This window comes from Poecile atricapillus, chromosome 1 (genome assembly GCF_030490865.1).
Source record: "Poecile atricapillus isolate bPoeAtr1 chromosome 1, bPoeAtr1.hap1, whole genome shotgun sequence".
NCBI classification, from domain to species: domain Eukaryota; kingdom Metazoa; phylum Chordata; class Aves; order Passeriformes; family Paridae; genus Poecile; species Poecile atricapillus.
The window spans coordinates 16,044,267-16,057,798 of NC_081249.1; the positions used below are offsets into that span (position 1 = coordinate 16,044,267).

General features: G+C 37.3%; 1 protein-coding gene across 6 annotated transcripts in view; it reads left to right on the forward strand.

Annotated features, from left to right (window-relative positions):
• Nucleotides 1-13,532, forward strand: part of SCML2 (Scm polycomb group protein like 2) — a 71,471-nt gene that overhangs the window by 33,682 nt on the left and 24,257 nt on the right. For all 6 annotated transcript variants that reach the window (XM_058829259.1, XM_058829258.1, XM_058829261.1 and 3 more), the window contains 2 exons: nt 265-353; nt 1,806-2,049. In XM_058829259.1, the coding sequence (XP_058685242.1) occupies nt 265-353; nt 1,806-2,049 (333 nt within the window). The remainder of the gene's footprint in view (nt 1-264; nt 354-1,805; nt 2,050-13,532) is intronic.

Sequence of the window (13,532 nt, forward strand, 5' to 3'; positions counted from 1 at the left end):
TAGAAATTAATCTGTAGTACCTGATGTTATGATGAGGGATTTTGTGGGAAGTCCCTCAGAAAAGAAATGAATCACACAGCTTTCTGCAGCTACAGCAATTTAGTCTCTTAAATTTGTTAATTTCTTCTTAGATACTTCTATTTTGGCCAAGTCTGAAATAGAGGGCATGAGGCATTGGTAAAACAGACTTTATAACCTTTTTCTCCTCTTGTATTTTACAAACTGAAAGTAGGGGTGTGTGTTTGTTTTTTTGTTTGTCCTCAGGGTTCCAGATGAATGCATCCTCTTGGCCAATGTTTCTCTTAAGAACTCTCAATGGAGCTGAAATGGCACCTGCAGCATTCTTTAAGAAGGTAAGAAGAAAGGCATTTCTAGTAAACGATTTCTATCAATTGTTCCATGGTTGCATTTTTAATGAGAATGCTAAGATATTACCCTCTTGTCTGCAGCAAAGACAGGGAAGGCAAGATTATTATTTAAAATAACTTTGAACTGGATTGACATACTGTGGAACTATAGAGAGAGCTATATGCTATTCAGAAAAAGGAATCTGCTTCTACTCCTTGGAGAGGACCATTTCTTTTCCTGAGCTGAGACTTCAAAGTATGGCATGTTATTTAGAAAAATTGTATTTGCTCATTTTTTGTCTCATGGATTTCAGATAAAATGCATATCACATTTCTTTAACAGCACTGTAGCCATGTGAACGTGCACAGGAGTAAATAAAACTAATGGTGAATGATACCCACTGTAATACAGTAGTGCTTGGAAAGGTTTTGTTAAACATTTTCATTGGGCACACACTCATCATGCAAAATGTAGTGAGAAAGTAGTTGAAAATAGCAGAAAAAGCCATTCAGTTTTTTAAACATGACTCTTGAGTAAGTTCCTGTGAAATATGGAAAATTAAATAAAAATAACTAATATTAAAATGACGTGGTTCAAATTTTTTTTGAGGTGATAAAACCCTGTTGTCATACTGAGTGTGTTCTTTTTGGATACTGAGAGTGAAACTGACAAATATGTCAGCAAATCAAACAGTTGGGTTCAGGCCTGCAATTACATCACTTGGTGTTAATTTCGTATAATTATAATTTTCTTTTAGATAAGATAAATTTTCTGAGGCATGATGAGCCGTGCTTCTCTGTGCTAGCCTGCAGCACATCTGAGATGGGCTTGGATAATAAGGTTCTTGAGGCTGAGGTGGTAATTTGTGTTCTGTCAGATCACAACTCCTGCTGTGGAGGTACACTTATGCCAGTCACATTCACTTGATTTTTGTTTTTCTTTTGTCCACTTGGAATTGGTCTAAGGCCAGCTGAGTTAACAGGGGCCTATAAATAATGTCCAATGCTAATGAATTTTTCATGGATTAATTGAGAGGTAAAGCTTTTACCAGACAGTTATCAGTCCCCAGAAATATCCATGCTCTGCAAACCTCTTCTTTATTAGCATGTAATAATTTCATTTTAGTGTCTTGGCTGTCTTTCTGCCCAGACATAATGTATTGGTTGCAACCTATTGCTTATGTAAATACTTTTATCAGGGTCTTTCTGTCATGGAGGATATTGCTAATTATCCCAGCTGTGTTTGGGGGAATAGAATGAAGATTTTTGTAGTGCAGAAGAGCAAAGGCAAATTTGAAATATGAATAAGTTTCCTTGAATATTGTCTATAACTTCCTGAGCATGGTGACTATAGGTAGTAAGAATGTTGAGGAAAAATAAGGGGCTGTTACTTAGTTTTGTTTTTCTTTTTCAAGAGGTCATAGAAATACAAATATTCTACCACACTTTGTTTTGTAGGAACCACCAAAACCTGTGCCAAACTGCTTTAAAGTTGGAATGAAACTTGAAGCTATAGATAGAAAGAACCCATACCTGATTTGCCCAGCAACCATTGGAGATGTTAAAGGAGATGAAGTTTTTGTTACATTTGATGGTTGGAGAGGAGCATTTGACTATTGGTGCAGGTGTGATTCTAGAGATATTTTCCCAGTCGGATGGTGTAGCTTGACAGGAGATGCATTACAACCACCAGGGAACAATGGTAAGATGACTAATAATATTGCTTAATTGTTTTTCTCCTCAATTACAGCAGAATTTTAAAAACCAGCTGGCTATATGCAGATAAGACTGAAGATTTGATTTGTGAGTAGCAGACAAGGATGAAATGTTGAATTTTCTTTATGTAGCTTAAAGCTAACAGAAATTGCTGGGAAACGATTTTTGCCTGTTCATAGTATCTCTGGCAACATGTTTTATTTAATACTGTTAGAAGGATTTCTGATGACCTCTAATTTTTGTGTGATTGTAAAGAATCTTGAACTAGATTTGCTGTTTGTATTATTGATAGATACATGCTCCTGTTTAGTGATACTACTATATTGGCTGCTGCAGCATTTTATGTTTTGCTAACTGCTAAGTAAAGTAGTCTTTGCTTCTGTGATGATTGCAGGTCTAAACGATATATTTAGTGTTTCTTCTTTCGTTCTCATGAAATTCTGTCTTGCAGCTGCCTATTCTGAATGCTTTGTCATCCTCTTGCCTTTAGGGATGTTTGTTGTTCAGGTGATAGTGTCTCTTTAACTAATGGCCACTTTATAATGAACAGCTCTCTGTCTTAGAAAGAAGGGAAATAACGTGAAGAGGGATATCCCTCAGTGTAATCCCTTTCCTACCCTGGGGACTGCTTGTCAGGTCTTTTCTATCAAACTGTTTGAGCTTTCCTATCCCCATCCCATAAAAATTTGTCAGGAAGAGAGGTTTTGAGGGAGAGGAAGCATATTTTAATTAATTTCTTTATCAACCAGGATAATTTGTTCTCAGTGAGAATTTTCACAGCTGGTGTTGGGTGAGTAAGGAACAAGTAGATTGGTGTCACAGAACTCTCACTGGAAGTAGGAAAGGAACATGGAAAGAAGCAAGAAGGCAAGAAATCAGTAAAGTTTCCTGGTCTTTCCATCCCCATTTTTCTCAGTCTTGCTAGCAGATCAAGAGCTATATGGAAAATCTGACTGGAATTAGTTAAGGGTACTTCTGCATCCTTGCTCTCACCTTGCCTGTCTGAAGTTGCTGCCAAGGGGTCGTAGTACCTGGAATCGAGTTTAGTCCATTCTGGCAGATTTCAGCAAAGGAGTAATTATGTGTGTAGCTGTACTGTCCAAAATGATCTGCTGGTACAAACCTGCAGTGAGAGGGAAGGGGAAAATCAGGTGAGGATGATGTAAATTTCATCAGAAGTCATCTAATAGGTACCACACTGAGCTTAGTCTTAATGTTTCTGTGCTCCCAGTCTCTAGTGTCTTTCTCAGCTTCTTCAGAAGGTTGACCTTGTCTTGGGAGATCATGAATGAGATGAGTTACTATGCTTAAGTTAATTATTTCTTTTCTGTGGGGGTGACTGTGCACTGGAACAGGTTGCACAGAGAAGTTGCAGAGTCTCCCTCACTGGAGATATTCCAGAACTGTCTGAACACAATCCTGTGCTGTGTGCTCTGGTATGACCTTGCTTGAGCAGGGAGGTTGGATTAGATGACCCCGCTGCAATCCCTTCCAACCTGACCCATTGTATGATACACAAGAGGAGCTGTGTAAATAAATGGCATAAAATTTTTAAAACATATTTTTGTGACAGTTTAGATTACTGAGTCCAATTTCATCTTCTGGAAAGAATATTATTAAATTGTTTAGTCTACTCTAATTTCACTGGTGGAAGGCCAGTGATATTTTGAGGTAAGATATCCGGAATTTTTTCTTGCCTGATTAGTGCATGATAGAATTCAAAGTTGTTTGACAATAAGTAAAGCTGGTTATGTAATCCAGTTCTTCAGGTAATAAACCAAACAAAATTCAGACTTGAAATACCTATCCAGGTAGGATACTATTGCTTTGTAATGAGAAACAAAAATGCTCCAGGCATTAATAAAATCTGAAGCAAGGTTCTTACAGATTCATAGTTAAAACTGAAAATTTTTGACATGTAATAGAAACTGAATGTAGAGGGGTGTAGGCTGGAGTGTGTTTTATTTTTGATTCCAAAAGTGAGCCCAAAGTTAACTGCAGTTTTATTGAAATTGTGTATTCAACAATTAAATAATTGTTGTAAGTAACAGTCTATAAAAATTAAATTTAGCAATATAAATTGTTATAAGTAACAATATTATAAATAACTGAGCATTAATAATTTTTTATTTCTATTTTGCTTTGTATTTTTTTATTTATTTTATGTTTTATGTTTGTGTGTGTTACTTGTTGAATTAACAGCTGGATGGAATATGTTTTGCTCTCAGGTTAGGTTTTTCACTGTTATTTATTTGCTATTGAGCCATTAAAGAGCTGCAATGACAATCCTTTATTAAGATGTAAATAATAGCTTCAGAAAGAAGTAATTTCAATTCAGAAATGTGATGAAGTTGTCAAGGTTCTTCATTATGTCACAATAACACTGACTACTCCTGTTAAGGAAGAAAATATGACAGGTACTACATTGCAGGGATTTGCTTGGAGTACTTAAGTTTTATTCTGGTCTCGACCTTTTTCCTGCTGGTTACCTCAGTATTTCTGGCTTGAATTTCTGCAACAGAAAGTGAAAATAATTGATTTAAGAGTGGAGCAAATATGAAAAGTATTCTTGATTTTTGTAAAGCTGAAAGCATTTAAATGTGTTAAATCACTACTTAGAAGGCTGAAAAAAAAAGGCCTCAGATTTTAATGAACATGCAAAGCCAGAATCCTTCAATCTATGTATGAAAGCGATAAAGTATGCTTTAAATTTCATTCATACCTAGACCAACAGTTTCCTGCCAGGAGATGTATTTTGGGGTCTAATTTAACCTTTTGAAAGAGAGATGAAATGCAGTAAGGGAGACAGTATGAAAATTAGGGAAGATTTTATTTCAGCTGTCTACTGTCTTAGCCTTTTAGGATTCCCAGAGAGAATGTAGGATCTCTGCCATGGGAGGTGTTTAAGAACAGTTTAAATACAGGCTTCTAGGACGTGGGGGATTTTTTTCAGACCAGATTGATTATGTCTTATTTTTACTCTTTATAAACTGTATATTCTGTACCTCTCATTGGTATTAGACAGCTCATGAACTAAGGTAGAAGATAACACAGAGATGTTAGGTGAAAAGTTGTTTTGGACCAACTGTTCAAGGCCTTAATATTTGTGTTTGTTTTGTCTTTGGTCCTTACCAGAAGATGTAACTTCAGTGGACCTGGCTGGATGTCAGGGTATGTGCACAGTGGTATGAAATGCACCATTCAATATTTATACTATCAGAAGTTGTGCTTAGCTAATATTGTAGTTTGTGTCATTAGAAACTCCAGTAGTAGTAATTGGTTATGTATGGTTTGACTTCAGTGCTTGATGTTGACTTGGCCCACTGCCTCAAGGTTAATTTAAGGATGCAATAGATTGTTTTCTCTGTGTACCTGGATCATTGAAATGCTTTTAGAGATGACTTGTTACACATAAACAGTATTGTGAAAAGTACCTAATGAAAGAGATTGACACGGTAATGATCTGTGCTGGAGCAGTCTGAAGGACCATCTGCTCTTGAAGGCTTTCTCCAGTACTGGCTGAAAGCAGATGACTGAAGAAACGCATAAGCACATAGGAGACAGGTTTGCACAAGTGTTCCTAGTATCTGTCCATCTACAGCCCAGCACCTTCCAAGCCCAGAGTAATGTTTGTATGGTGTTTACCTTCTCAGGTACTCAGCATAAAAGGAGAGGATTTTGATCAAACCTGTTCTGTTATATACTGGAGCCATCTGAACTTTTAGCTCCTATAACATAAGGCTTTCTCTACTTGAGTGTATTTTTTGTGGAAAAGGAGATATTCCTTTTCCTTGCTGATAGTGTCATTTGTTGTCATTGTTTCTTGTACTGAAACAGGTTCTTTTACTTCCAGTACTTTTCAGGAAGATGTTGGTTTTTTTGTTCAGGCATCAGTTTTATTCCTCTGGTCTCCCCTATTCTTCTGTACTGTTTCCTTTTCACTTACAGCATTTTTGAGCCACTGGATCCAGAAGTGCACAATATATGGAAACTTAGTGACATAGTGGTGCCTTCTATTACGTTTTCTGTTCCTTCTGTGATTATTCATTAACTGATATTTGGGATTTTTGGACATTTGCTGATACTGTATGCTTCCTTGGAGTGTGTATGAATGCAAAAAAAATTCAGTCTTGTTGCTTTACTGTTACCGCCTGCATTTGCTCATTCTGAAATCTGGTTTTCTCTTGGGTCCATGTAACTTCTGCTTTAGATATACTATTAAGAAAACTAAAAAGTTTTATATATTTTGCATTTTTTTATTCACTCTGTTTCTAGGCCAAATGTATTTAACCACAATAGACTGTAATTTTTACATTACTCAGTTGAATAATAGAAATCTCTTACTATACGCAAGAATATTCTTGATATTTTTGTATTGCTCTGTAGCTCGTTGTATTTGAGGCTTGTGATTGAAGCAGGCAGCAGGTGACTGGAGATTGTCAGAACAATTTCTATTTGCTGTTTCTGTATAAATTCATTTTACTGTTTAGCTATTACATGTAAATGGCAGTTACTTAGGCAACCCACCTTTTTATTTATAATAGAAGTAAAACCTTTTCCATAAAACAGAGAAGACAAAAGAATGATTGGGGACAAGCCATATGGGAAACAATAAGTAGTTTCACCTGCAAAGATTGATTTCAGTATTAAGTAGTATCTATCATTTAGATGTGAACAGCATCTGGAAAGAGAGGGATCAGTTTCTACATATCCATGATCCCTCCAGCCTTATGAAGCTGGATTTTGGAAGGATAAAGGTGATGAAAGAACTCAGAAAGTTGGAATTGCTCTCTGTGCTTGAAAAATTTGGGAAGCCAAAGGAGGATGATAAAATAATTTTTAAAAAAGCAAACCAAAACCATGATACACTGTAGCTTTTACCCTTAGTCATATTCCTTCTTTCCCTCTCCTCTGTCTCCCCCTCTTCCATACCCTGTGTCCCCTCATTGCTTTTCTCCTAATTTAGTGCATTTATTGTCAGTGAGAGCAATCTTCTTTCATTATACTAATCAGCATGTTGATGTTAAAGGTCTCCTTCTAAAACTGTCTGCAGCAATAAGGGTAGTATAGGCTCAAGTAGAGGTTTAAAAGAATCTTGTTTGTCTGTTTTATGATTTCTTAGTTTTATTTAATTTTCAGTCATGTTCTTAATGTTTACTTTGTGCAGACTTTACCAAGCTAGATACTAGAGATGGTCTTCTCTGTTGTTGATGTAATTACGTGAAAATAGCTCTGTTATGTTTTCAGCTGAGTTGTGCACAAATGTGCAACATCACTACAAACCGAAGTATTGTCCTGTTTGCAGATGAAACAAAAGAAGTGTTGAAACTTTAGACAGAGCTACGGTTAAATCTGTGAAGACTGTGTTGTTTAGAGTAGCCAAAAAAAAATCAGATAAGCATGGTAATTAAGTTTCATTAAAGAAAAAAAGAAGTGAAGTGGTACAATTTCATACTGCTGGAGGTTTTATTTTTCTGTCAGTGCAGCCAGCTTCTCTTCGTGAGCAGATCACACAGTAGTTAAATCAGGCACATACAGTAAGCAGATTTATGCTGTCTTCAGAACTGTACATGAAAAACTCCTCAGTGCTTCAGGCTAAAATTTGATTTGCCACATTCTCTCAAATGTTAAGCTTTTCTTATTTGGTATTAATATTTCTTGACATCTTGCAGCAAGGCTTGGATAGTGCTGCTACAGGGCAGTAATCACTTAAGAAAAAATAAAGGTTTTGCCTTTCCCAAAGATATGACCTTATTGTAAGTCTGGATTCCTCATCATCTTACCATGTTTATTTGTTAGGTAATTGTAATTTTCTTGTAAATTGGAAGTACTCCAACACATTTTTTTGACTGTTACATGGAGTTGGTTTTTTTTTAATTTGTTCTTGTTCAGGTCTTATGGATACTGTAGGTATTTCAGTATACAAACAGAAAGTTGTACTAATGTACAGACCTCCCACCTGCAGCTTGAGTAATAAAAGACCCTACTCCTGTGGGGACTAAGCAGTAAAGAGTTACTAACCTAGTGCCGAGCCACAGCAAATGGTTGTGGTGCCTTACTAGTGGATAGAATTGGGTGGATATTTTCCAAATCTGTGTTAATAGGCATAAGCTATGTATCAGTATCAGTGAGTATCACTGAGTATCAGTGCTGTCACTCAGCTGCTGAGACAAAACAAACTGTGGCATTGTACTATCCATGCTTTCTGTGTCTTTTTTTCTTCCCTGGGAACTTGTTGCATTTTATTGTCTCATTTTGGGCCCACCTTTCATCCTGCTTATGCTATTTGGGGAAAAAATAATGTCAAAACCAGGGCAAAATCAGTAATGATTGGGTGAAAAGTTAGGTTGTTAAATTTGTACTCAATGTGTAGAGCTGGGCTTTGCCAGGCTTATTGACAGATTCATCAGCAGCACATTTAAGTTCAGGTAACTCAAGTTGATGCTGTTTTGATAGTTCGAGTTATTTGCTTGCTCTCTTCCTTGTCTTCGTTCCAGATTATTAACAAAATAGAGTTGTTGTTTTTTTGTTGAGGTTTGTCCAAGCTTTTTGCTAATGTGGTTGCAACGGCAACTCTTGTTGAAGGGTGAGACTAGGAGCTGGTGCTTCACGATTCTTGGTTTCTGGGGACTAACTGAAAAGATCTTACAGGAGTCTTTGTTTTGTTTTGCCTGAAGCCCCCCAAGTCCCACATATCCCCTGCTCCATCTTAGCTTGTAAAGGTTGGTTTTTTTGGAAGTGATGTGTGTTAATTTGATTAGCAGTGGGTTTTAATGGATCTTAAATGGTCTTTTCAGTGGTTGGTTCTTGCCTGCCTCTTGAAAACGTGGCAGAATGGGGTTGGGGTGAAAGACTCAGGGACTGAAGGTACTACAGTGCTCCCTGGGGAAGTCACTGGGGGAGGAATGCTTTTTCTGTCTTCCATTTTTGTCTTACATTGCTTGGCAGTCTCCATTTTGCCTTTCAGTCATGTGTAAGGTAGGCTAAAAATTTTTGCAGAAGACAGAGACTTTTTTTTTTCTTTTATTATATTGGTAACAGAAACTAAAATCTAGAAAGAAAATTTCAAGCTGTAGTGTCCCATGTCTTGCCAAGGTGGATACTGAAGTTTCCAAGTGTGATGTTGCTTTTTAGATAGCAGAATAAAGACTTATAACTGATTTTGTATCATAGCAACATAACAATTAGTATCTCAAAGCTACCTCATAACCAGAAGTAATCCAAACACAAACAGGAAGAGGTGGAATGTATTACAGATAGTTACGCTTTTGTATGGCTCTGTTGTTCAATTGAGACATAAGGACATACATTTTTATAATCCTTGGCAGTAAGCTGTTTTGAAAAATTGCTAATCTTTTCCACTTCCTTTGCCAGTTGTCAAAACTATCATGATAATAACTGACTGTATTAAAGAAGGTTAATGTTATAGTTAAAACTCCAGGCTAGAACTCAGGAGATATGTTTCCATTACGCCTCCTGTGGAATGCTCACATGGATTTAGGGTAAGTTGCTAAATCTCTTTGCCTCATTTTTCTTGTCTGTACATGACAGAAGGACCAAGCTTTTGTATTTTCAGAGGAACATTGGGTTTATATATTGGGGGGCATAGGAACAATACTATAGTACAAATAGGATAGCTTCTGTCTTGACGGAAAACCTGGTTTTAAAAGTGAACTGCTTTTTTTTACTGGCCTAATTGGCATCATCACCTCAGGTAGCAATTCTGTGTTCACAGAATATATGGCAGTGAGCCCCTGCTTTGTGTACCTTGCTTTGTGTAATTTCCCATCAGCTAGCTGTTCTAAATCTTGTCGTGTAATTGCTGTTCTGTGACACTAACTGAATGGGAGATTTATAATGTTTAAATATTACAAATCTGAACCTTTTTTTCCCCCGCTTTCCATAAAAACGTGGAGTGAAACTGTCGCTGCTGATTATTTGAGGGAATTTTACTAATTAGAATTGCATGAGAATTCAGGCTTTTGAGCTGTCATCTGTTCCATCCCCTTCCCAAGTAGTGGAGATTTCAGTAGCTTCAGATTTCACAGTTGTCTTAAATATCTTACTTATTCTGGCAAGAGATCTTGGCGATAACATTCTGGGGTCAAATTTTGCAGTTCTGCCTGTGTCTGGGCAGTTTTTCTGCTTCTACAAAGCAGAATTTTGCCCTCATGGAAGGTGTAACCTTTTGGGTCCTTTTCATGCAGATGAGCTCAGCTGATTGCAGTGGATCTGCTTGTTTCAGCTAGGGACTGAGTTGTGGCCGTGCGTCTTCAGGTTGTGAATTCCAAGATACAGGATTTGGGGTTTCTCTTGCATTAAATGCAGAGTTCGCAGGTGTTGGGATTCTTATGGAACCGTTTTGGGGGAAAAAAGCAAGAATGTTTTGAAAGAGAAGTAGGAGAGCTGTGAGTTGCATGAAGGGCTATATACCTATAGCCCTCACAAACGTGGCAGAACTAGAACTCCATGAACTTTGCAAGCACTGCTTAGTAGCTAACATTTCTATGGTAAAGTATGTCTGTGTAGTGTGACCTCTGATCTTCAGTTATTGAGGGTGCTTTTACAGGTTTTGGCTCTAAACAAGATACTTGGGAAGGAAAGCCATGCAATGCATCCCATTCCTGAAACTGGAGTGGTGGATATTTGTGTAGATGAGCAACATGACACAAATGCTTGATTTTGTTTGTGCAAATGAAAGGGCCTTTGTGATGCAAAGCAGCATCCTCAAAAGGCAAATGTGCTTTTTTGGTTGTAAATATCCCAGCTAAATACTGCAGTAATTGCAAGCAGAGCTTGGCATTTTTCCTCTCTATTCTCTTCATCGTTATATTTTAACAAGTTCTCATGAGACTATTAAAATGTCTTAGTTTTTGGAACATGTGGCCTAGTGGGGATAACTCTGTCTACAGATGCAGTGGGTTGGCAGCTTGATTTTGCATGTCTTTTCATTTCCCCCCAGATCCTGTGACCCAGTGTAACCTTTGGTCTCCCTCTGAAGGCCGGGGTGAGGGAAGTATGAGCAGGTGACTGATGATCACTGTCAATACAGCCTGCAGACAATATGGGAATTACTTTAGCAGTCTCCCACTCCTTGCACTCCCCCCATCCTCTCTTAAATCAACAAATGCAAATAGCAGCTTCCTCATTTGCTGCTGTCTCCGGGAGGCTGCCCAGGCAGCATGGGCTTTGTTGCAGTCCTGCCTGTTAAAAAAAGCAGCTTCAGCCCTAGGCAGAAGGAAAAATAGCAAGTGGGACCTGATTCCCCCTGCCCCATTAATGGTTAATGCTGCTCATATTTGGTCCTCTGGCATATACAGGTAGGAAGATGGTGAGATAAGATAGTGCTTGATGTGTGTGGTTCAAGAGGGCAGCATGAAGTGGCTGGAACTGTTTGCATTGTTACTCTTTGTCCGGTAAATGTCCTTCTGGAAGGGACTAGGGATTGCCCAGTGTCCAAATCTCTTACCTGTGCTCCTAGAACCTGTTGACTTGAAAGTAGCATGTATTTAACAACAGCTGTGTCTTTACTGTGCAAGAATAGAGATGCATTTGGTAGATTTCAGTATACACAGAAGCACAAAGAATTTGTTAAATAACATTTCTTTACAAGGTCATGATTGTTTTGTTCTATGCTTAGTTGTGTGGCACAAGTAAATAAAAATAGCTGCATTTTATATTGCTGTAAGTATAATGCAATATGTAGTATTGTATTGTACAGCATACCATTGATACCATTTTGCTTTCCAGATATACAGCTTAACGTGAGTTGTTGTTCAGCAATTCAGGAACATAAGAGTAATGCTGTGCCAGCATTTGGTTAAAATTCTGTTCATCTTATTTTAAGTTGTCATTGCATATGAAAATATGTTTTGGCACACATAAATAAAAGGAAAGTGATCGCTTTGTACATCCAGAAGGTTGTCCTTCTCAGATATCTGGGGATATCAGGTCTACATTTGATGTATTAGGATTGCAACCAGCCATAATGAAGAGATTTTTTTCTGAACTGCCATTTAGGAATATTAGATTAGTAACTGAATCAGGCAAATAGCGATGTATGTAAATGCTTCTACTGCTTTAGAAATGTGTGTCAGTAGTACTTGTATTTTATAAGAAGTCTGTATGCAGTGTGTATTTCATCTTACAGTGACATTTTCTATTGCAAATGCTTAATAAGAATTAACTCCTGAATAAAGATACAAAGTTAAAGGAACAGTTGTAAAGCAAGGTGCTGGACTCTATAAGTTGAGTATAATTCATAGAGCTAGACATTAAAACTGTTTCTCAATCTTTAAATATTTTATTTTCTCAATCTCTCACTTAAAAAGTATCTTTTTGGGGTTTTTTTTGTTGTTTTGTTTTGTTTTTTATTTTAATTGCTTACCAGAAAGCTTCAACATACTAATATTTTCAGGGAAGAAAGATTCCAAATTCACAAAAAATCCAGAATGAACAGCTCCTATGCTCCATTTCCAGTATGAATTAGTGCATTGAATCAGGCACTGGTGACCAACACAGTCGTGGTTTGATGTCAAAAAAATTTGCTATTTCATCTTTGACTTCCCTGTCCTGCAGCTTATGTCTGCCTACCAGCGGTTGGGCCAACAGAATGGAGTATTTGTTGGCCACAGGGACTTAGTATTTGCTTTTTGTTGGCCACAGGTGCTGCTGTAGCATGGTGCAGTACACCTTTTCATTGAGGATATATCCTCAATGAAAAATGTTCTGTTCAGCATCCTTTGGTGTTCTAATCTGTCCATTGGGAGGGGCATTGTTAAAAAAAACCATCATTATTTCAGAGGAGAGTGAGTTGGGTGGAAAAGACCTGTTCACTAGGAAGTTTTAATTTAATGAAATCTGGTTACATCTTAGAGCCTTACACCAGATTATAGTTCTGTCACATCATGTGCATATTGGAACATATCCAAGGGGATATCTGTTGGGATCCCATATTGGATTGGGATGGGCAATTAACCCATCTCATAGGAGAAAATGACATCAGTATTAAGAATGAAGAAAAATGATACTTTGTGTTTGATTTTTGGAATCCCTTCTTAGAAATGGTACCAGGTAGAAAAATCTGGGTATGGTTATGTGAGCTTAACTTTCTAAACCAGCATCTCAGACAAATAATCATGCAAGAGATTTTGCCTTCCAACAGTTTCTCCTTGTCACTGGGATGATTTTCTTTGCTGCTCAAAGTTGTTTTGTAGCTCCCTAGAAGTAGTTTGGATGTCTTGTCATTGTGGAAACTACTCTTAACAGAAAAGGGATGTACTACAGGCTGTATAATTTGTGAAGTATTTTTGAAGGCCTTCTTGATGAATGGCACTTTATAAATATTGTAATTAAATTATGGGAAGCATTTATAAGGTGAGTGGACTAATTATTGGGTTTTTTTCCCAATTTTTATTTGAATGTTTTTCTCTTAGGGAAGTCCCTCTGAAAAATGGGTACAAAGAGTTC